The 24,885-nt window shown below is 35.1% G+C and overlaps 1 protein-coding gene across 4 annotated transcripts; it reads left to right on the top strand.

Moving 5' to 3' along the window:
• Positions 1-267: 267 nt before the first annotated feature.
• On the top strand, positions 268-14,911 carry LOC147406285 (uncharacterized). Of its 4 annotated transcripts, XR_015176383.1 has the most exons (8): positions 268-1,117; positions 6,186-6,244; positions 6,404-6,532; positions 7,184-7,319; positions 9,109-9,290; positions 9,926-10,128; positions 10,210-10,896; positions 14,519-14,658. XR_015176383.1 is itself a non-coding variant. In XM_086434242.1 (6 exons), the coding sequence occupies exons 1-6, from the start codon at positions 419-421 to the stop codon at positions 14,520-14,522; spliced, it is 1,209 nt and encodes a 402-aa protein (XP_086290368.1). In that variant the 5' UTR covers positions 269-418; the 3' UTR covers positions 14,523-14,651. The 4 variants fall into 4 exon arrangements, 2 of the variants coding, with proteins under 2 accessions (XP_086290368.1, XP_086290367.1); XR_015176382.1 differs by having other exon boundaries at positions 9,926-10,896; XM_086434242.1 differs by lacking the exons at positions 9,926-10,128; positions 10,210-10,896 and having other exon boundaries at positions 269-1,117; positions 14,519-14,651.
• The last annotated feature ends 9,974 nt before the right edge of the window (positions 14,912-24,885 follow it).

The raw sequence follows: 24,885 nt of genomic DNA, 5'->3' as shown, positions 1-24,885 counted from the left end.
ATTATTGAGAGAATTAGTTACTCTACTCTTAATAACGTGGAAGGTGAGATCTTTCTCATGAATTAAAAATTATTGACACCTAAGTCCTAATCATTGGTTCGATTATTTTTAGGTACTAATCCTGAAACCTATTGACCTCATTAATAAAATCACTTTTCTATAAGTCTAATAATATATAATGTCGATATCATTGACACATGGCATTTTTTTTTTTTTTTAATTGATGAGAAGATGATAAAGTCGAGTCTTTGTCATTATTTTTCAACGGTCAGTCAGAGCCATCAGATGCCAACTGGATCGTCCTCAAATCGCCGTCGGTCTCTCTTTCTCTCTTTTAAATCGTCCAAGCAAATCTCACTCGCTCACTCTCTCTCTCTCACTTCCTCACACACACACATACTGACACGCGAATCAAAAAATGTCGGTTGCGTGCGGAGTAGTTTGCGTATTCTGCGTAGGCGTCTCTCGCTGGCTCTGGAAACGCTGTATCTACATTGGATCCGACGACAGCGCCACCTGGGCCCTCGCCACCTCCGAAGAATTCGACCCTATCCCTCGAATCTGCCGCGTAATCCTAGCCGTCTATGAAGACGATCTTCAAAACCCCAAGTACTTACCCAATGGTGGATACGGCTTGAACCCAGATTGGATCGTCAAACGCGTCACATACGAACAAACCCAAGGCAGGGCCCCACCTTATATCATCTACGTAGATCATCAAAAGCAAGAAATCATCTTGGCCATCCGTGGTCTTAATCTCGTCAAAGAGAGCGATTACAAGGTGTTATTGGATAATAGTTTGGGAAGGCAAATGTTCGATGGAGGTTATGTTCATCATGGGTTGTTGAAATCTGCTATTTGGTTGTTGGGCGAAGAATCTGAGACGTTGAGGAATTTGTGGATTGAGAACGGATCGACGTATAAGATGGTGTTTGCTGGGCATTCTTTGGGGTCTGGTGTGGCGGCGTTGCTTTCTGTTGTGGTGGTGAATCATGGGGATTATATTGGTGGGATCCGCAGGAGTAGTGTACGTTGCTACGCAGTCGCTCCAGCAAGATGTATGTCTCTTAATTTGGCTGTCAAATATGCTGATGTGATCCACTCTGTTGTTTTACAGGTAAATTGGTTAGAAAGCTCATTGTTATTATTTCACTCTAGTTTCAGTTAAATTTTATATTGGGTCTGTTTGATTGGTGGGAACTAATTTGCCTAGTTAACTTCGGCTATATATTATTTTTTAGTTTTTCTTGAGTTACTGTGAAATTCACTGCATGTCACACTGTGCTGACGTGTAGGTGCGCACAGAACCATACATGTTTTCACGTGTATCTCGATGAAAAGCATCTATGGTTCCGTGCACACATCCACAGCAGTGCAGTGAATTGGGCAGTCACTTTAGCATTTTTCATAATAATTTTTTTTTTCAGAACTGAGGTTATATATTGTATTAATTTTAAAAAATATTTATTTATAGGAAATGCTAATATCCAAAGACCTCACGAGGACCTTAGCATTGTTTACCACATTCACTTTTCAACAATTCTTCTCTTTCTTTTGTCTTTTAGTAAAAAAGATAAAGGTATATTGGTTTTTAATATAATAAATATTTATTTTCATAATAAATGTTAAAGGTATTTAGTCTTTTGATTAAAATTTTTTTTTTTAGTAAATGCTTTGACACTCAATGCCAACATAATAAATGCATTTAGTAAGGGTATAATAAATATTTTTATTATGTAAAAGACTAATATACCACTATCTTTTTCACTAAAAGACAAAATGGGGAGGGTATATTGAGAAGAAAAAAAATGTGGTAGAAAATGATAATGTCCACACATGAGGTCTTGGACATTGGACGATAGCAACCCCCTTCATATATTCATGAATTTAATATATTTTTATTTGATTTGTTTGAGTTGATTCGTGAGTTGTCAAATTGACCCGACTCAATAGACATTCGAGTCAAGTGAATTTGAGGTGATGAGAATCCATTTTCCCTCCCATGGTAGAAAATCACTTTGGGTAGGAAAATAAATTCGATGGAAAATATGTAATCAAACACCTAAAAGTCTCATTTTCCCACCCATTTTTTATGGCAATCAAAACAAACACTTAGTTGAGGATGGGGATCCATTTTTTTTCCTTCTAGGGTGGAAATTACTTTGGGCAGGAAATTTAATTCTAGGGAAAATATGTAATCAAACACCTAAAATCGCAATTCTCGAGGGAATTCATTTTTCAGCCCACTTTCCTTGCGCAATCAAACAGACCCTTAAGTCACATTGAATTTGGATTGAGATTAGTATGTAATCGGATCTCTACTTCAAATGTTTAGAGTTTAACTTACATTTTTTGAATTATTTGTTTTTTTTTTTTTCAATTGTAAGAATTTAATTTAATTTTTTTAAATTTAAAATAAAAGTGGAATTTGTTGATTGTAGCTTCTATTAATCCAATTTGAACAAAATAGCCCGATTATTCTTGAAACTTTAATCAATTTCAATCCTTCTATATCAAATCGTTTTGTATTGGGGTGGGGGGATTGAGTCAGCCGATTCATATCAGGATGGACACCTGATGAATCCATTCCAGAATCTAGTTCTTTAAACCATGATTGCACTTGCACCGTATCTTTATGTTAGGTACCTAAGTATTAGTTTCTCAACTTAATTATTAGAATTAATATTAGGATTTGGACGTTGATCAGGATGAGAAGATATTAGTTAGTTTAGTAAATAGGAATTGCTCTTTCAATATGCATTGTATCAATTTTGAATTCAATCAAGAGTTAATCCGAATTTTTGTGCAAACGAGCAGAATCCCCAAATCTTGAAGTTGATATTTTCTCATCTCTTTCTTTATCTTCATATTTTTTTTATATGATTTATAAAACATATAAATCATATATGTCATTGTCGTCTCCGTCACGCCTCCTTATTTCATTCCTACATGATGCTACTCATTATCATTTTCTCATTGCCACTATACCCATTAAAGACAGACAAAACTCATTTGACTCATTGACCCCAACACTTAGAACCAAACACTTCCCCAACCCTTATCTAAACATCCCTAAAATAAATGTGTTCCATTCAAACCAATCAGATTTGATGCCCCAATCAAACGCGTAGACTCAATGCATTGACAACTTGTAGTTTTAAAAATAACTTTCTAACTGATGATGATCAAGAAGTCAAATGAGATTTTGACAGAAACAATGCTGCCAATTCATGAAGACTTGAAGGTTTGCATCACCTTGATAGAGAAAATGCTCGAAAGGAACGAAGATACAAGATACGAGCCTCGTATTCAATCATCTTTTACACATGTTGCCTTGTACTTCTAAAGATAATTCTACCATTGGGGTCTGGGGATGGTCAATATAAAGAGTTTTTGCTTCAGAGCTTCAAACAAAAGATCTAACATTGTCATGAGTGCCAAGTTTATTGAGGATGACAAGATCCAAGTCAAGATCAATGACATTGTCAACAATCAAGATTGCACATTTGGGCCAAAATAAGAAACATTAGTAGAAAGGGGAGCAACAACAATATTACTGTTGGAACCTGACTGGTCAAAAATATGAATTATTCCGAGTGTTCCCAATATCTTGAGAATTAAAGCAGGTTGATGAAAAACTGGTCTCCTTTGACAATTGTCTCGATGAAAGTGCAAGATTTGTGGTCGAAGCCAAAGATCACCTTGATGCTCAAAATGGGTCTTCGGGAGATAACTGGTTGGGAATCCACCTTAGATCGTGTAACCGTACGCCTGATATGCTGAATAGAATCAACATTAACCCTAAGGATCTTGGGATCTTTGTTGGCATGATTATATAAAAAAGAGCTTCATAGAGAAACTTCCAAAAAAGTTTAGAATGATAGCTATAAAGAGGGTAATTTAATTATCTGATTCATTCGATTCCAGCCAATAATATATTATGAATCTGACTTATCAAAAAAATATGTATATTATGAATCCGACTTGAGCATTGGAGACTCTTTTGCAAGTACAAAAACAATGCCCTATGACGGAGAAGAAGACCGAAGATGAGTTGTTTGTGTCGAAGATCCTGAGGTGTGCGGATAATTGAAAATGTGAAAGAAAGAAAAGCAACAGAAAATTAGTTTTAACACCCCTATTACATGATATTGAATTCATAATGAGTTACAAACATGCATCCACCATGACAGACATAGCAAAATCAATCCTGAAATAGGATTGTAAAGATGGCAAAACAGTCCTAAAGAGAGCTAGGTGGAACTGCTAATCGATGCATAAAACAACTGAAAAAGAAGTAAAATATGGTACAAATGTTAAAATTATGGTTTAACAAGTGACAACCCTGAATGGTTTAAGTTAAAGGATGAAACGAACTGGTGTACCAGACCGAAACCAAAAAGGTGTAGAATAGCTTCTCTGTTTCAGGCTGTAACACCAAATCTCAAAAGAGATTCACAATGGACCAATCAAATGGTCTCCATATGATAAATAAATTGTTGATCTGAGAAGATAGGTAAGGATGAAACTTATTAGGTTGTGAGGGAAGCATGTACAGAATTGGGAACGATATGGGACTGATAACAGTTGATTAGGAGGCCAGATTATGGGCTAAAATTAAGGGAAGATAGGCTTTAAGGGCTGCAGGTTTTATGGGTATAGTGGAAGGGTTAATTAGGATAAGAAGAGGGGGTGCTGGTCTTTACAAGTAATGGTTGGGCGTTGAGATATGTTATTTATGTTAGAGAGTTATTGATGGAAATAGGGCTCCGCGTCTTTATTTTCCATTGAGTCGTGATAAACTGATGTGGTTGACGTGGCAGTGCACAGAACTGTAGATCTTTTTCTTTGGGATACACAAGGAAAAGATCTATGGTTCTATGCACGTGCCAAGTCAACCGTGTCAGTTTATCGTTAGTCTTTTGCATTGTAAGGGCATTAGTGTTATACATATATGAAAGATATAGGGAGTGTTAGAACATAACACACAACCACTATTCTTCCCTCTCTTCTCTTCTTCTCCAAAACCCTAGATCACAAGGACCTAGTTTTATCTTTTTCTACTAGGTAAGCAAAGGTAACACCTTTCTTTTTTATCTTCATGAACAGTGTTTTGTGAACAGTGGACAGTCCCATGAAGCTTTATTTTTGAAGCTGCTCAATATATTTTCATCCATTAAATGCCCTTAAAATGTTATTTTTTTAAAATCATATAGATGAGATATTTTGAAGAGCTATCAATCTGCTTTGAAAGTACTATATGGGTGGATTTTCTCCTATATACCTAATAAAACAAATCCCATTTGATTCTGTGAAGTATCAAAGGTGCAATGTTGATTTTGGATGTTTGCTTTTGTTGTCTAGGTGTGTTTTCCCTTATTCTATGGGTTTGGTTATTTACTAAATCAGTTGGTGACTGTTGTTGGATGCTAGAAAGTTGATATTTGATGCTGAATGCATTATTTTAGAAGGTGTGAAGTGTGGTTGGGCTATTGTGTGTGCAAAACCTATGTAAAATTGTCTTGTTTTAGTTAGGAGTGTAATATCTCAACTAATAGTGGTTTGAAAGTTCATTCTTCATCATCTCAAGGGTTTAGTGGTGTAAGTATGCCTACTGAGAACCGATTTACAAATGACTACTACAAACACTTGTTAGCTGCTACAACTTTTACGCAGATTTTATTGACCGATACTTCAATGCAAGTTGTTGTCCCCTCCCAGAGGGCGGTCTCTATTCATGACGACTAGTTAATGAAAGTGTGTCTTATGAAGTCCCAGGTTGAGGAAACCTCCACATCGGGTTTTGCTCAATCAAGTACCTATGGTTGTGCTCTTCTTGTTTCTCAGAACACTTCTAAGTTTCCGTAATGAATTATTGATTCAGATGTCTCAAACCATGTGATGGATATGTAACCATTATTTGTCCCTATTTTATTTGTTCTGGTAGAGAAAAAGTTCTTATTGTAGATGGTTCCCTTTCTTTCATTTCTGGGAAGGGAAACACCAATGTTCTCCCTCACTTATGTTTATCTTCTGTGTTGCATCTTCCTAATCTCTTTACCAATTTATAGTCTTTTTTACATTATCGTCTCACTTCTACTTCCTCTTAAATGTTTCTATCTATGTTTGGATAAGTTATTTTAATCTAGAAACTGACAATGATACTTTAATGTGATCTCTTCCAGGATGACTTCTTACCGAGAACACCTACACCCTTAGAAGATATTTTTAAATCACTCTTCTGGTTAGGTTTTTTATTTCTATAATACTTCTAAGGCCATGCCATGTCTTTTATCTTTTCTTTACTTTTTAACCTTCAATCTTCATTTGAGGTAGCAGAAAATGCTGTTACTTTAAAATTTAAAGGAGTATCTCTTAAACCAGGTCTTAATGTTTTGGACAGCTTGCCATGCTTATTATTTTTGGTTTGCTTGAGAGATACCTTCATACCTCCAGATATGAAGCTTAGAGATCCAAGAAGACTATATGCTCCTGGACGACTCTATCATATTGTAGAGAGAAAACGTTGCAGGTACATCAACCTTTAAATTGTCAAATTTATTTTTGATTCATTAAATTTCAGATCTATCTTTACATATAAAACTGTGTAGAATCTACTTTCACAATGGCTAGTCAAAACTTTAGTGTGGGAAATTTCTTTCTAACCATGCACCTTTCATTCTTCATTTATTTTTGACAATTATACTCCTTTCATTCTGGAATAAAACTCCTATAAAATCATAATTGTTCATGATTATACCCTTACTACTATGTTGATCCACAAATACTAGAACAAATATTCTGGCTCTGAATACTTGCATCTCAATGCATAGTATTTATTTATTTTTTCAAACATCTGATTTACCTAATTACGAATGAAATATCCATGGAAATTTGCTTCTTAATTTAGTAATCCTTTCTATTATCAGTACCATATATATATGATACTTCCATGTAGTTTACCATCATTTTATTTAGTTATTGTGACTATGTTGAAGTGAGTCTGGGGCTTTGACCCATAGGTCAGTTGGTTGACGTATTGTGTTGCAACTTTGAGGTCTTGGGTTCATATCCAATTTACCTAACCAAAAAAGAAGAAGAAAAAGGAATCTGCTGCTTTCTAACAATGAAAGAAAAATTAGTTTGGGTGGTGAAATTGAGTTCTGTGGTATTTCATATACAGATGTGCGAGGTATCCTCCAGAGGTCAGGACTGCCATTCCAGTTGATGGAAGATTTGAACATATTGTTTTATCACACAGTGCCACATCAGATCATGGAATTGTTTGGATAGAAAGAGAATCACAACGGGCTCTAGAAGTAAGTGGGAAGTACTTTTACCTTCTATTCTTTTTTTAAGCTTATCGTGGGTAACCCCACCTTGCGGGTGAGACTAATACCACGGTCACACGCACTGCACCCTTGGAAAGTCCTACGTGCAACTGGTTGAATCGAGGGTCAAACGGACCCTGGAGGGTGGCCCCAAGGAATTCATTGCTTCATGGGGTTTCGAACACTTGACCTACTTTCTAATTTTCTTTTCCACACTAAATACTTCTGTAGCATTATCATTTATCTTGAATGGCTTGACCTCTTATTGTGAATGATTCTCATTGAGCTCCTAAGTTTCACAAAGTTTGTTGTATATAACTGCAGCAATTTAGGAAATAAAATAAGCAATTTAGGTAACACGTCATTCATGTAATGAGGTAGGGCCCTGCTTCACGGTCGATCCAAAAAAAAAAGCCAATAAGGGAAATATGATGAGATGAACAAGAAATTGTGAGCAATTTAGGAATGAAAATAAGGATATTTGTGTTTAATAAAAATGGTCCTGGGAATGTGCGCCGATTGAGCCACTGTTGGGAAAAGTACAAAATTGGCCTTCGTGTCGGTCGAAGTGCTACTTTGGCTGGGAGGATCGTTGTAGGACCCCTCTATGGTTAAATGATTTCACCAGGAACCCAATGAAGGGTGGCAGGTCTTTCCCTTGGTGGACCATATAAAACCAAAATCTATGGGATCTAGTAATAGAAAGGGTGGAATAGAGATCAGGCTAATGGAAAACTAGATCTCTCAAAAGGAGGAAAAATGATCTTGATCAAAAGTACATTAGAGCAAGCATTCCGGTAGGTATATTTCTTATCTATATTCTCAATTCCTAGAAAGGTTGAAGCTATATTTGATGGATTAATTATAAATTATCTATGTAATGATAGGGTAGGGAATCATAAGTTCTATTTTGTGAAGTTTAAATTGATATGCTCGGTATTTAGGTGCATGAACTTCGCATTACTGGCGAAGTAGCTGTGGAGGTTTGTCATGGAGCATGATAGCTTATGGAGGGGAATCATTAAGGCAAATATGGTGATAAGCGTTAGGGGTGGAAAATGGGGAGATGATCTGTCCTTTTGGTTATAGTATGTAGAAATGCATTCTTAAAGTTTTATCAGATTTTCACAGAAGGATAGCTTTTAGGGTAGGCAAATGAAACATGTTAAGATTTTGGGAGGATCTGTGTTATAGTGATTTTCCTTTTATCCTTGTATTTTCATCCCTTTTTTTTTATGTCTTCTATTAAGAATCTCATGGTTGATGCCCTCTTTATTCATTATGGGAATGAGTTGTCGTAGGATTTTGGCTTTAGGAAAGGGTTCAATGATTGGAAGATTTGTGACATCGCTAACCTAATTATTCAGATCTCCCAAATCTTTATGGGGCTATTGGATGACAACCGATGGGTATGGATTTGTAACTGGAAAGTTTTATTTATTTATTTCAAATACAGACAAGGCTTGTTATTCTTCACTTCTTCAGCCTTCTACCACCACTTTTCCTGCTGCTGCTATCTGGAATCCAAAATTCCCAAAAAATAGCTTTTTGTGTGGGTTTCCTTTTGGAAGAGCACTCTAACCACCAATCATAGGATCAAGAAGGGTCTCATAATACCTAACTTTTGTTTCATTTGTAAAATCTCACACAAATCAAAACACCATTTGGTAATGCATTGCTCATACGTAAGAGAGATTTGGTCTCACTTTCTATCAATCTTTCATATATGCTCTTGGTTTTTTCCTAATCCACCTTAGCCATCTTTCAATCATGGCAGATTAAGGCCTTATCACACATGGAGAACTTGTGGATTTGTACACATTTTGTTGGTTGTTGGAGGATTTGGATGGAAAGAAACAGAAGAATCTTTGAGGGGAAAAAGGTTTCTGTTCAAGAAGTGAGTTTAAGCATAATAGGTTTGATGTTCTTTTGGCGCAAGTCTTGCAGCGCTTTCAGAGGGTGAGGATTTTCTTTTGAGATGTGATCCTATTGTTTGAATCCTTGTTAATTTCTTGTTCTCCCTATGTCCAGGCGGGTCTTCTTGGTCTCCTTTCTTCAATAAATTTAGACAAATGTTGGAGATAAGCCATTTGGATGGACTTGCATGCTTTATTTTGATTCACAAGTTTACAAGTTTAAGGGTGATTGTAAGGGTTTATTGTAGTTTCGATGTAAAAAATTTATTATATTAATGAATGTTATCATTTTCGCAAATGATAAGTACCCACACTTCAATGTTTATATCTGAGTTTTAAAGGAAAATTTCGATATAAAGTTGGGGTTGTGACAATTGGTATCAGTGAGAAATCTATGAACTTCATTGCAATCATTTTGAATTTAGGATAGGATAGACAATAATAGCTGATATGGGGTGAAGGTGAGAGAATGAAGGAAAATGATAGGAGATGGCATTCCCAAAGCACTTGTGTTAAAAGGAAGAAATTTTGTTGAGCCTCGCTATTATTACATAGGAAATTAAGCCTAATCCATATTATAGTATTAAGGATGAATGGAACTTAGTGTTCTTGGATGACTATATCCTAAATGCGTATACACCATCCTCCTCATTTCTAACAATCGTATTTCAACTATAGGAAAGATGCCTCCCTAAAGAGCTCTTCATGATCCTATGTCAGATGCCTTTGAGCCGTCGCAGCCTCAGCCTCATTAACGCAACAACAACAACAAAACCAACTTAACCACAACCCACTCTTGGAAAGAGGGAGTCTTATTGAAGGGTTTAAGAAGATGAAACCAAATTCTTTTTTGGGGACCACTGACCCATTAGTGGCAGGAAGTAAGATTAGAAGTTTGATGTTTAAGGATTTGAACTGCACCAATGAGGAACGAGCATAATTAGAGATCTTCATGTTTTCAGGTGAAGCTCAATATTGGTGGTCAACAATTGAACGATCAATCCTAGAAGACGAAAAACCCGTTCCCATTCCATGGACCAAGTTCTTGGAAATATTTTATGACAAGTATTTTTCAGCTTCCATGTGGAAGAGGAAGGAAGTCAAATTTCTCCGACTTTCACAGGGCAACATGATAGTAACTCAGTATGAACAAAAGTTCAATAAGCTTGTTTTGTGGCAAGGCTAGTAGAAGATTAACAATGGAGAGTCGATAAGTTCGAAGAAGTATTGAAGCCAAGCATAAAAAGGGAAGTTAGCTGTGCAGAGGTTCACCTCCTCCTCCGATATCTTGGATCAAGCCTTGAGGGTAGAAAGGATTCATAAAGAATTTCAGAAGACAAATGACAATAAAGGAAAAAAGGCCACTGATTAGAACGAAGGTTAAGGGGACTCCAGAAGGAGATGTCGAGAAAAGAAGGTTTGAAAAAGCACGAAGTAGGGCAGAAGTTGACAAGCCAACCTGTCACCATTGCGGAAGAACACATAAGACTGAACACTGCCGAGCTATTACAAGATCATGTTTCCTGTGTGGTAAGCAGGGTCATCTTAGGAAGGATTGTCCATCCTTACTTCAGCAAAAGACGGGTGAACAAGGACGCATATTCACGATAACTCGAAAGAAGTCCTGGATGGCAGTGACGTGATCGAGGGTAAACTTCTTTTATTTTCCAATACTTGTGTTGGGATTGATAGATACTAGTGTTAGACATTCCTTGTGTCTAGGAAATTTTCTATAAACATAAATAGGACACTCCAACAAATGATAACAAATTCTACACCTGCAAAGAAAATTAGAAGGGGGTGGATATGCCAACACAATGTATTAGATGATGTTAGAAGATGTCATAAGGAATAAAAAAATGGTTGGAAGGAAGCTTGCTTAAGTAATGACGTAACAGAGGTATGTTTTAATTTTGAGGATGAAATTCCCACAAGACCAAGATTTTTGGCCTTCAATTTTTTATTTTTTTGTGTCATGACAACTAGTCTAAGTATGTCAGGTATTGATAATATTATATTTAACAATACAGTATTATATGATAGCACAATATGTATACCCATGGTATTCAACCTATAGGAATACAGTTATAAAAATATATCAAATTGTATGAAATAAATACTAGGTAGCTTGATACAAATTTATGTATACATATGTATATTAATGCAATACATATATATTTTCTATTTGGATGCACGAAATGTAATTATAGGTTATAAAACTTCATGAAATAATTTTATTGGCTTAAGATTGATATCAATATTTGTCTAAAAAATTATATTTGTTTTCCTGATACACTTTAATAATTTGGTTATACATTCTAATTATTTAAATAATATGTATCATTATCTAACCAATAGTAAATTGTCATATAGTTGCCACATATCCATGAGGGAGACATAAGGTTGTGTCTTTTAGTACAATTTAATGATATTAATATATAAAATCATATTATTTATAATTTTATAATGTGGATAGTGTTATAATTTACTATGTATAGATGACCTACTTAAATAATGTTCCTAATTATAATATTAATTATAGGAACCATGCATCCACAATAGGGTTAGTAGTTAGGAGTAACATATATATATTGGCTGGTATGGAGGAAGTGTTTCTCACCTCAAGAGATTGTGTCATAGTGTGAACATGAGGTGAGACCACCAAAAATCCAGCCCACCCGTCCTAGTGTGAATGCATGCGTGGGAACCTCATTAAATGAAGGAAAAGTAGGCTACTAGGGGTCAGGGGGACGATGAACCACCAAGGGGAGGGAACTTAGGAAAGAAGAGAATTTAATTCTCTTGAGTCGTTGATGCCATACCTAAAGCGACATTGGTTCATCTCAATTTTGTTTTCACAACTACTATATAAAGCCCTCCATTCTCCACTCAATGAAAGCATGCTCTCTCTCATTATCTCTCAAAAAACAATTTATTTTCCTTCTCTCCAACATAGAGCATTAGTCATTTCCTCTAATTTGATTATTTTAGTTACACCAAGATCAATGGGCATACGAGGAGACGTTAGTTCCATTCCAGATTCAACAAAATATTTCCTAGGCAAGTAACTTTTTTTATTATTCCAATTCAATTGATGGGTTATACATGAAATAGTTCAAATCCATTGAAACTCCATGTTTCTTGACTCTAGATTGCTCATCTTTTTGAGTTCAATGATTTTCATCAAAGGCCCAAAGATCGCTATATGATCACAATATATTATATTATAGGCCAAAAATCTGGGTCATTACATAACTAGTTGGTCTTCAGTTCTCTTTGCATCATCAAGAAGAAGATTGAGTTGTTGGGTTCGGGTTAAGGCTTTGCTCCTCATTGTGTTGTGTCAAGTCTCTTACTGGAAATTAGAGCGATGTGCCCTCTTGAAGCATTTGCTCCTTCACAATCATCATTTTGGAACATGGTTTCTGGTTCACACCTCATAATTTACGTTTCACTAACGGGGATGTCATCTCATTATTAAAATGTGTTTCTCTGAAAGCTGCACATTCAATGAAGTATTTAGCTTCTTATCTTCTCTCTTTACCATAGTTCCGATAGATTTCATTTACAAGTACGCATTTTGAACGAAAAGGGGGATAAGATTCCGTAGGATCATTTCCTTAGCATTTAAGACTGGACTTCTAGCTTTGGAATAATTGAAGCACTGATCAAGGAAATTGCCAAGATATTTAGAAAAGAAAATGATGCGGACTAAACGGAAAAGTCTCAATGAATGCGGAGATGATTCACAAATTCCCCAAGGGACTTGCACATAAAACAAAAAATGAACATAAGGAATACCACTAGTTCTGTGATGATCTAAAGTTTTAAGAGTTTATCTAAAGATGTGGACTAAACAGAAAAAAGACACTTTGGACAGATTTTAGGATACTAGATCGTTGAGGTAGGAAAACTGGGTTCATCAAATCCTTCAAGAACGATAAAGAGATGTAACCGGAAACTTCCCATCCCTGCTACATTCTTGGGGTCATCACACCCTCCAAACTAGGAATTGCCTTGGAAAAAGGAGTTTCACTGTGCCATCGGTCCTCACAGAAGTGAACATGGTTCCCTCTACCCACCCTGAACCCAATATGCTTTCAGAACTCTGAAATAAGTTACTAATTCCTCTCCAAACACTGTAGTCATAAGACAAATGAGCCTAGAGTCTCCCAACCCATGGGGCTCTCCCCGTACTTAGATTTGATTATTTTCCTCCAATGTAGATACGTGTAAGGCTTATGCCTTGAGGTTCGCCTCAGGATGAGGCTCATTAAAAATGCCCTGAGACACTAGAAGGAAACAAAAAAGCAGCTAATACACATGTATTAGACCAAAGGAATACACCTTACTAGTATAAGGAATGTCCAAAAGGCATACACCTCACTTCAATTTTTCTATTTTTTTTTAAATTATATATAAAACACTTACGGTAAAAACTTTAAGATTCAAATATAATTTTTTTCTATTAAAATATACAATTTTATATTATTCTTATTGTAGTAGATTGAAACTTGGCATTCAATTCTGTGCATTTGAAACTTGAAACATGGAAAATGCGGTGACAAACCTAATTCTTCAGTTTATATATATATATATATTAGGTATTTATACATGTTACATTATTTATTTGAAAATATATAATGCATGTGAGGCTTTCGTCTCGAGGCGTTGGTCAGATGAATGCCTTGCCTCATGCCTCAGTGTCTGAAAAACATTATTTTCCTCCATAGACTCTCATGCTTAAGCCCAAATCTCCATGACCACTCCCCCAACAAGGCTGAGTTCATAAACTTAACTCTTCTAAGACCTAAGCCTCCTTTTTTTCTTTGGATGACACACATGCTTCTAGTTAATGAAATGGAACTTTGGATTCCCTTCGTTACTATTCCAGAAAAAGTCTCTCACCAATTTCTCCAACTGCAATTCCACTTTTTTGGGATCGAAAATAGGTAAAGAAAATAGATCAGAATGTTAAACAAAGTACTCCTTATCAAAGTCATCTCCCTCCCGCCCCCCTTCTCTTTCCATTGGCATATAGCTTACCAAGACCCCACTATTTTCGTAAATAGGTTCCTATGCCTGTAATAGTTTTGGTGTTGGTTCAACGAATCCTGTTCCTCCATTCTACTCTATCAAAAGTCAAGTCTTCTGTTATTGAAAGTGAGTTCATGCATGCTTTCACCATGTCCATACACGTTCTTTGTGTCTTCCTCTTGTTCAATTTTGGAGAATTTTCTTCCTGAAATAAATGTGTTACTCATTTCACAGATGATGAGTGAGAGCAGTGTGGAGACCATGACAACTGCTCCAACAATAAATAGACTTGAGAGGCTACAGACGATCGAAAAAGAACACAAGGATGCACTAGAACGAGCTGTTAGTTTGAATGTGCCTTACGCTATGATGGCAGATGACAAAGCCACAACAGATGCAGACACAGTGACTCCAAAAGAAGACTCTCACGAGGAAGCGGAAACCAGTGATGGAAGAACTAACTGGGATAATCTGATTGAGAAATTCTACAAGAAGAGCGAGTCGGGAGATCTTATTTCAAAGAACATTGAGGTCGTGGAATGACAACAGAGATTTGTATATTATAATTTGTACATGATCTTGTCACATAATTCATGTATAAATGTTATTTTCATTTTTGACTTGCAACCCTAGCTTTTTCTGATCTCCCTCACTCTTTTGCTTTTAAATCTCTCTACCTGTTGGGTTTTATGATTGTGCATTTTCATGAGAAAATCATTTTTCGGATAGAACAATTTTCGTAGCTTGATTGGAAAATATTATTCGACTCAGCCCCGTAGAACAATCTCAACAGAACAAGAAAACCCTTAGCTATTCTTTCACATTTGAAAAACTTGTGATGTTATTCTCACGTTTGCCCCCACCCCTAAAAACGAAATGTCAGCTCTGATATTGACTATGTCTCCGGATTTGTAGAGTCACTCTATTATGTTGTGTTTGGATTGTTCATAGAGTCAATCTATTATGGTGTTTGGATTGCATACATTTCCCATAGATGAGTCCCCCATCACATGAATCAAGAAGCCCCCAAAGTACCCATGTCTTCAGGTAAATTGTAAAATGAAAGAGTTGGTGAACCATGTCCTTGACTTGTAACATCATGTTGCATCTTTTTCGCATCGTACTCAAGTTCATCTTAGCTTCAAGCATTCTTGCCGGGCAAACACAAGAGGGGGAACCGCCTTCGGGAGCAGGTTACTGACCACGTTTTGACTTTGTACAGCAGATTGTCTCTGGTTTCAGGATTGGGCATTGAGCCATCTGATTTTACAAATCTCGAGCAATATTGGGTCGACTTCGGTCCTTGGTTACTGTAGTTAGGTTGAATATACCGAGTTCCAAATGTACAGCTTAAATCATGCGGATTTTTATTACGCCCATAATAGTATAAAACCTTGAGAAGTCACCCATGAGCACCTCGAGTAGCTAATCCCTCGAGTCTTCGGAATGTTGAAAGTTAAACATAACCAAAAGAACAAGTTTTCTAGTATGTTTGCCTAGATACCGTATGCCATCGACAGAGCATATCTGATACAATTGGATATATAACATAGTGGTTCCTCCAACTAAAAAAAAAAGGAATGCTATTGTTATTGTTTGATGTTTCCTGTTTCATTTCATGTGCAATCCAATTGAACTTGGCATATATGACCCATTGATCTCCAGAAATGTTAATTATGTCTAGTTGGGGGCCAATCCATCAACAACCCTACGTCTTAATTTGCTAGAAAATTTACTGATTCAAGATCAATGGGTGCTAGGTAGGGGGTTCCGCCACTGGGTTCACTCAATCTCCGACAATTGGCCATGGACCTCCATCTCGATCCGTTAACTGGAGAGAATATTCAATGAATCTGTGCTCATGGGATACCAAAATGGAGAGGGGATAGGGATAACAACTTCAAGGCTAAGCAACAATAGAAGAATGACACTCCAATCTGCCTAAACTTAGTTCCGTCCTAGTTGAGAAGGCGAATTCAACAACTCTTACAGAGATGGATGGTATAGGAAAGAAGAATTGATAATTGCTTTTGCAGCTGCTTCTTTCTAATAATGCAATTGAACGGTTCAAATGATTGTGATTGGTTCTATGAGCTATTTGGATTTGCACCTATCCAGAAGTCAACTAGCCGAAAAGCCATTGGAAATTTGAATATAGGAGGGAGAAGATAATACATTAAAATTATGGAAGAAAATCGATCAACAAGACTCCAAGGCTTGGGAAAAATGATATCTTTTAGACAATATTTCTCCCCTTCAGATGTTGATTACCAGTAAACAAGGAGTGTAGAGTTGCCTAGAGGATATAATGAAGCCTCTTGACCAAAGGATTACAGTGGCTTAGAATTCCTTTTTTTTTTTGTTGGAGTTATAGATCCAATTGGATCAGATATGCTCTGTCGATTGCATATGATATCTAGGCAAATATACTAGAAAACTTGTTCTTTTTCTTTTGTTTAACCTTCAACATTCCGAAGGCTGAGGGATTAGCTACTCAGGGTTCTAATGCGTACGTTGCTCGGGGCCAAAGGAATTGGCAACTCAGGGTGATGACGGACAATAATCCACAACTGCAGGGCAAAGGGATTAGCCACTCGACGTGTTCATGTGTGACATCTCGGGGTTATATTGAAGCCAATCTTAAAAATCCAAAAAATATTTTGAAAATATTCCAACAATCCCCTTCCATTTTCAAACAAACATAGGATTTGAAAAAAAGATTCTAGAATAACAATAGCTGCACATGAAAATGTCTATATACGGATTTAAATAAAAAAAAAAAAAAAAACCTATAATAACAATAGTTGCACACTTGAAAATGGTTGTCTATGTACAATTTGTGGGATCAAGTATATGTACTTCTTATAAGGCAGTAAAACAAATTTACAATTGAGCTTCATTGTAGAAATAGTACATCGATGAAAGTGTGTTTTGGACTTGAACTTCCACTTAATGTAGATAAACTAAAGCTTTGTCAAGCTGTTGCAGTGAATGATCTTAAACCAAGTGTCTTAAAGACGAGTCAGATTCATTTGTACATACACATTTTTATAAGAAAGAGTAATCTTCAAAGCTTGCACATTAATGACTACAAGCGAATATTCTAATTTCATGAGTGCTCCAGAAATGATCTAGTTTTCATAAATAAATAAAAAACAACCCAACTTTTTTACTCGTATAGATAAGTCCATATAAGTCCATATATATAGTGATCCTGCAAGTCACTCTTATAAATAATTTGGACTTACTAAGGATTCACATTCAACCTCTGTCTTGCAGGAACCAACATGTTTTATAATGAGGCAATTATAAAGTTTCTAGTGTCTTGCAAAACCACACATTCAACTTGTTAATACCGATTGAACCTTGCATATCATTTCAAGACTAAGGTTGGGTTCCTATTAAATGGTGATTGAATTTACTATATAGAACTTAACTCCATCCGACATCATATATATAAATCACTTCTCTAACAAGGCATTTTGTCAAAGGATCCGTTTGGTTTTTATTTGACTTCACATAGTTGATCGTAGTTACTCCACTATTGAGTAATTGTCTAAGATAATGATGTATAAGACTTATATGTCTGGACTTTCCAATGCACTTCTCCTTTGAGACTTCGTACAATATAGATTAGAGATCACAATTGATCATTATTGCTAGCTCTACTTCTTTACTTCAATCTACTAGGACAATAAACTCTGCCAACATAATAGAGTCAGAAACACAACTCTGCTTCTTGGATCTCCATGATACTACATGCCCTACTAGCATAAACATCCAACCATTAGTGGACTTAGACTTTAACTTATTTCCTTCTAACACAGTAGGATATTCAACATATTGTAAGCCATACCTCATAGTCCCCATTATGTATCTAAGAAATATGAAAACTATATTCTAATGTTCTATATTTGGATTATTACTAAATTGAAATAGTACCACAACAAAGAATTTAATATTGTGTCTTGTACAATGCATATCATACATAAAACTCCCTATAACACTAACGTTCTTCAATAGAGCATTAAAATTGTAAACATCCCAATTTGAATGGGCCCGACTCGAAAATGACACAAAAAATCGTATTTTTATAATTAAAAAAAAAACTATCAACAGACCTAAAGGTCCAAATCTTTACAATTCAATCTTTTTGTTCAAATGAAAGGCCTCCAGACTTCAAATAGTCATAGGAATCCACAATAAAGCCTATCTAACTTCTAAACCTAACCATATTCTCAAACCTTCATCACTCTAACCTCAAACCTACCATTAAGTCCTAAATCCATTGCAAGCCCACCTAGAATATCTCAACCTAACCCAATCAAATTCGAAGGTCCTCCATCCAATCAATTTCCAACCTAATCATAACTCTCGCCTAAGCCAATTTCAACTTAACTTAAATCACAACTAAATACTAAGCCCATCATACAAAAGTTCATTCTAAACTCAAATCTCTACACAAGCTCATGTCTATATCCATACCCATATTCATAATATTAACCAAGCAAGGTCCACACAACATATGATTGTCAAGGTGGAAACTTGTCACCACCATAATCCACCTCCAAAAATCATTATCTTATCATCACACTAAAAGTTACACAACTTATACCACAACCCACACCACATATCATCACCCTACATCATCAAATTATTATTACAATTCATCTTTATATCCCTTCTGATTAATCAACTCATCTAATCCACTCACCCCATACCATTGGACACATGTCACCATCAAACTCACTCTCCTAAAATCAAAATACCTACCCCCTTACATAACCATTTTTTAACCAAACACCTATACCTCTCAATCTTAACCAACACTCAGCTTAGGTATACGCTACCTAACCAACCCAATTAAATTTTATTCATGGGGTTGGTTCAAAAGTAACTCACTTACACCCTTTTATCAAATTACTCCTCCTCAACATCAAACTACTAAATACCACATTCCTAAACTTCATGTCATTTTCCTTTAATCTTCTAATATTGACCATTCTAGCCTTAAAAGTAACCCTAAACCCTTATATATAAAAAAGACCCTCTCATCCTTTAAAAAGTTCCATGTGTGAACCTCTTATTTGCAACTTCAACTCTCTTATATCTCAACTCTCTTATTTATCTTAATTACCAAACCCACTAAGGCCTCTCAATTGACAACCTCAACTCACATACCCTCAAACCCGCCAAAACCTTTCAACTCACCACCTCAACTCACTCAACTCTCAACCTAAAACCCATCAATTTTAAATCCTCATATTACAGGCATCTCAACCATCAAATTCTACATTGAAGTTATACTTTAAGAACACAAAAAAGATGATTAAAAAAATATACGCAAAATTTCAAGGTGAGTGTAAGAAAATAATTCCCCCTCTATCCTTTCTCCATCTCCGTCTTTTATTTATCCTTTTCACCTTTCTTTTTCTCTTAGTTTTGGAGGTTCACCTCCCTTAAAATATAATTCATTGTGGTCTAGTAGCCTTGGAGTCCCTCTCTACCGAGGTCACCCCTATAATTGAAACCCGAAATAAAATCCCTCAAAAATTAAGGGTAAAAGTTTTATTTTCATCAACTTTATCTCTTAGATTTTTATAATAAAAAAATAAAAAATGACCAATGTATAGATTACAACCTAAAGTGGAGGAAATAAGGTGCCTATCCCTATTTCCTAAATGGATCCCTTACTTAGTTCTGATGTAGGTTAATGTCAAATTCATAAGAGAGTCACCACAAAACTAATATTTTAAAAAATCAATTCAAGTGTCTATTCACAACATATTCTAAAAAAGAATGGCAACAACTCCAAATTCAAGTAGAGATTGGGTTTTCAATGAAAGGCCCATGTCTACAAAGATAACAAGTGTTTTTCATTATCTTAATACTAGGATCCAGTATTTTAAAAATTAGACTAGACCAACCGGTCTAACCAGGTTGGACCATACCCGTAGCTTCTACTAGTCAAGTCAACCAAAAAAACCCAATTAAAAAAAAAAAAAACCATTTGACTCGTCAAATTCAACCAGTTTGATCAGTGATCCTACTGAGTTTGTGAAAGGATTGGTCCAATTTTTGGGTGATTTTTTAGATACCCCTCAAGAATTTACTGAATATTTGAGATGCCCTATGTGTTTTAAAATTGATGACATTCCCCTTGACCTTAGGCCTTCTCTTATAAATTAATGGAAAATGATTAATCTTAATACGATGTTAATTATTGGGTCCACATGCTTAGTAAGAAAATCCCTAAAATTCATGACTATACTAGATTTAAAAATAAATAAATGAAATAAAAAAAGTTTTATTGGAAAGGGGAGCTTGATCCATTCTTTGAAAATGAACGGCCACTAAACTCTTAAATTTCAATTTCCAATCCAACTAGGGAAAATTTTCATTTTAGTATATATTGTAAAAGTAATTAAAATATTATAATATAAATCATGTGACATTGGATCAAGAAACAAAAAATATTTACTTAATATTTCATTTTCAAGTCCAATCGGTTAGATCGTTTTGGTCTGACCTATTTAATTATAAGAGTCAACAACCAGTCCGGTTTTAAAACATTACTAGGATCAATAGGAGTATGGCTTATAATCTAAATAACCATGCCCTTTTAGATTTTTGAGATAATGTTAAAACATTATCTTTCTCACAATTTTGAATCCTCAAATAACATCAGTTTCCCCAAGTCTTTTATATCAAATTAGATGTCAATTTTGACTCCTTCTCATAATAAGTGTCACCTGACAAATTTTCTAATACGTAAATGCATCATTTATCCCTCTTAATGTCCAAACCTAGTCCCAAGCCCACCACCTTAACCCAAGCCCATTCAATCCAAAACTTTATCTATTCCAGACCCATAACCTAAATCATTTCAATTTCAAGCCCATACTCAACCTAAGTCCACATGTTAAATCTACAACCTATGTCCATATTCTAAACCCACAATCTAAATCCAAATCCAAGTCTTTTTCTAAACCTATAACCAAAATCCAAAACCTAATCCATTCTAAGCCCATCACCATGTCCTCAAAAAAAGACGAATACCTAAGAAGGCTTCTTATTGGTGGGCCAATCCTCAAAATCCATTGGAGAAAAAATATCTTGAAAAATCCCAAAAATGACACTCACTCAAAAAAGCAAGGTCAACTCAAACAGTGCCTAGACCTTTTGGTGAATATCTCTAAATTTGGGAGAACTTTCAACTCTAGACTCAAATACATACATGGGGCTCTCCTGTTGACTTATTTCAAAAATATATATGGATTAGGATCCGTATACACATAAAGCTACTCATAAAGCTACAACGTGTTTTGTCTTATATGGGAAAAAATGTTTGGAATGGGCTGATTTTTTGTGAAGATGATCTCTATGGTGAGGAGATCATCCTTGCTAAAAATCAGCCCATTATGAAACTTCTAGCCCCATGTTTACAAGTTGAAAAAAAATTTACCGTCCAATTTTCGTATATCAATTTTGATGGGGTTAGAAGTTTTGGAATGGAATGATGTTTTGCAAGGATGATCCTCTCACCACAGAGATCATCCCCACAAAAAATCAGCCCATTCCGAACATTTTTACCCATATACGACAAAAACATTGTAGCTTTATGAGTAGCTTTACGTGTCTACGGAACCCCACCCAATATATACATAGCCTCACTTTATTAAGTATTTATAAAAAGGCTAATACATCACTTTTATACATAACTCTCTCATTTATCATCTCAAAAGTATTTTTGCCTTTTACCCACAACTCTTTGAGATATTTATATGAGACTCAATTGACCTTTCCTAATGCATTTTTCCAAATCTATTTTTCCATAGCCATCAAATTTGTGCCACATCACTTAGCTAAATGGCTTAATTATAAATATTGCATGCCAAATTCCACCATTTTCCCCCAAGAAATTTGAAAATCTAAGGAATTTCCTACATATTCCTCATGTCATTTCTCAAAGTCTCTACAGGAAGACCATTTTATCCCCGATAGTTTTTCAAAACCTTTATAAGTTGTCTCATTTTTATGAGAAATTCATGTTTTCAAGTCCCCCTCTTTCAATCCTAAATTCTATCAAACTTTCTCCAAAGTCTAAGCCCTCTCAAAATCCCTATACAAATCTCTAATCTTTCATCCTTCAAGAACTTCTAAGCTTTCTCCCCTTTTAAAAATCTCATTAAGACTTTGAAGGAAGGATAATACAACCATACAAAGTGGGTTATGGTAGATTTGCTTTTGAATTTTTTACATCCTGTTTTCCCTCTTCTTCTAATCTTTTCTTTGTTTTTTTTTCTTTTAAAAAGTCCTAGGATATTATGAAACACCATCTTTCATCCCTTTGAAGTTAGATTGCAACCTTGTGCACTGCAACTTAACCGAAAAGAGTGGGAGTTGAATCATTCTTAACATATTTTTCTCCAATGCCTCATAATGTACACAATACATACACACAACACATGTTTAGCCATGATGAAGAAATGTGTCACTCTCTTGTTGGGGTTGAAACACTAAATTTCTAGTCATGTATGCATGCATCAAGATTATGATTCTAAGAGAAGTTCATCTAAGAATTTTTCTAAAATTTAAATCAATATCCCAACTCATACAAAGAGTGATGGCTCCATAGGGTATCTTTTTCCTTAGGGTATCCCCTCATATCAACACTAACACTAAATTCATGTCATAAAGAGATATATTGCTCACTTATGCATCAAGGTTATGATTTTAAGAGAACTTCATCCAAGAATTTATCAAAAATTTAAACCAATATCCCAACTCATACAAAGAGTGATGACTCCATGGGATATCTTTTTCCATAAAGTATCCCCTTATGTCAACACTAACATTAAATTCTTGTTCTAAATAAGTACATTGCTTACTTATTGCACACACCTACCTCTTATGCATCTTATTCATTGCATTTTGATTCTTTTCTCTTCTTAGCTTCTTTTTCAAAATGGCCAAGTTTCAAAAGTAACCTACCTTTTGGTGTAGAGAATGGGGTGTCTAATTCCTAGGCACCTCATTCTATAACTGAACCTCCTTACTTAGATCTTATATATTAAGTGCCTATTCACACTCATTTAAAAAAAAATGGTGACAACTCCAAATCACGTAGTATTGACATTCAAATGACGAACATCTCATGTCTACACTCATGCATTCCATATAAATTTGATTTAGGCTATAGAATGATTTAACAAGTTTATAAACTTTCTTCGCTTGGCTTGATAAAATAAGTCCTTCCGTTGTTTCATATAAATCTCATCTTTAAAGTTATCATTTAGAAATATCATTTTGTGTCTATTTAATAGACAATTAATTTGTGATAACACATATCATCACAAATGATATGAATAAATGTGGTTAGATAATGATATAAATTCCTAAATTCTTATAAAGATATTTTTGAGAAAATCTGATACTATTATTAAATCTAGAATTATCGAAAATATAGGATTGACTATAAGTATGTGCTAATCCAAATTTATTTCAAAAATCTAAAATCTCGAGATATGCATCATGGCAATCAATTATTTAAACGTTGAAATCAATGTACATATGTTCTAAATCAGGTTGTCACAGTAATACATTTACCAAATCAAACTAAGTCAATGTGAATTGATCGGGTCAATGATATTATTTCAGTAGCATCAGTTGAGTTACATGAGTATCAACACCTAGACATATAGATGTTATCAAAGGGGACTTGCTAATCAAATAAAGATAATTTTTCTACCCCAAATCACATTAGATTTTTTAATAACAAAACAAAATTTATTTAACTTAAAAAATTGAATTTCAGTTCCAAAACTTCTTTAAAAAAAAAATACATAATTGAAAAATTAGTTTGGAAGCCTTTCCCAAACAAGGCTTGATCATCCTACCACCTATGCATGATTTTGACGAAAGATAGATTTTAAATCTAAGGCACCCTTTCCCCACTCTCTTACAGGTATTTTGTTTAGAGGCATTCTCCAACATGGTCTTATTGGTTAATTTAGATAGAGTTGGGGAACTTTATTGCACATAAAAGCTTCTAAAGTAATAAAAGAAAAAAAAAAGAGGGTTAAAAGGAGAAATTAATATAAAAGATACTTAATTATGTTTCCTCTAACTGGATTGTTTTCTTCAAGATCTTTATTCCTCTTAGATCTTTGATATTCAATCTCACAAAGTAAAGATGACTGGTTTGTAGGGTGAGTGGTGAAAAAGAATTTTAACGGAGTTTCAAGTTTTTGGAAAACTTGGTTGGAAGGCTTAAGAGACCCCTTATTTATAGACTTTCTTTGGCTAGTTCAACTATGTGTGTTGGACTGGTCCAGAACAATATATTGGATTCAAATGGGCATTTTTGTGGGTTCAATTGTCTTAAAGAGCAGACTGATTTTGTTTGTTGAATTATGAATTCATGTTAATCTTTTTATTACTCGTGCCATTTAGAGTGTCTACAAGTTATACACATGTTGTTTGAAGATCACCAACAATTTGTTAAAGTTCATAGAGAAGATGGTTCAAGTTTTTCAATCTATTGATGGAGAATATGGTGTGTGTATAGAGAAGGGTAAAATGTAATTTCTTAAAAAAAA

This window comes from Akebia trifoliata, chromosome 3, assembly GCF_017979445.1.
Source record: "Akebia trifoliata isolate Shusen 1 chromosome 3, ASM1797944v1, whole genome shotgun sequence".
Classification (NCBI taxonomy): Eukaryota; Viridiplantae; Streptophyta; class Magnoliopsida; order Ranunculales; family Lardizabalaceae; genus Akebia; species Akebia trifoliata.
This window is presented reverse-complemented; position numbering and strand designations above follow the sequence as displayed.

Bases quoted from the DNA above. Each gene is read 5' to 3' on its own strand.
- LOC147406285 (XM_086434241.1), top strand. From the start codon at position 419: ATGTCGGTTGCGTGCGGAGTAGTTTGCGTATTCTGCGTAGGCGTCTCT. The intron at 6,533-7,183 runs GTACATCAACCT...TTTCATATACAG, and splicing joins GTAGAGAGAAAACGTTGCAG to ATGTGCGAGGTATCCTCCAG. The intron at 7,320-14,518 runs GTAAGTGGGAAG...CTCATTTCACAG, and splicing joins AATCACAACGGGCTCTAGAA to ATGATGAGTGAGAGCAGTGT.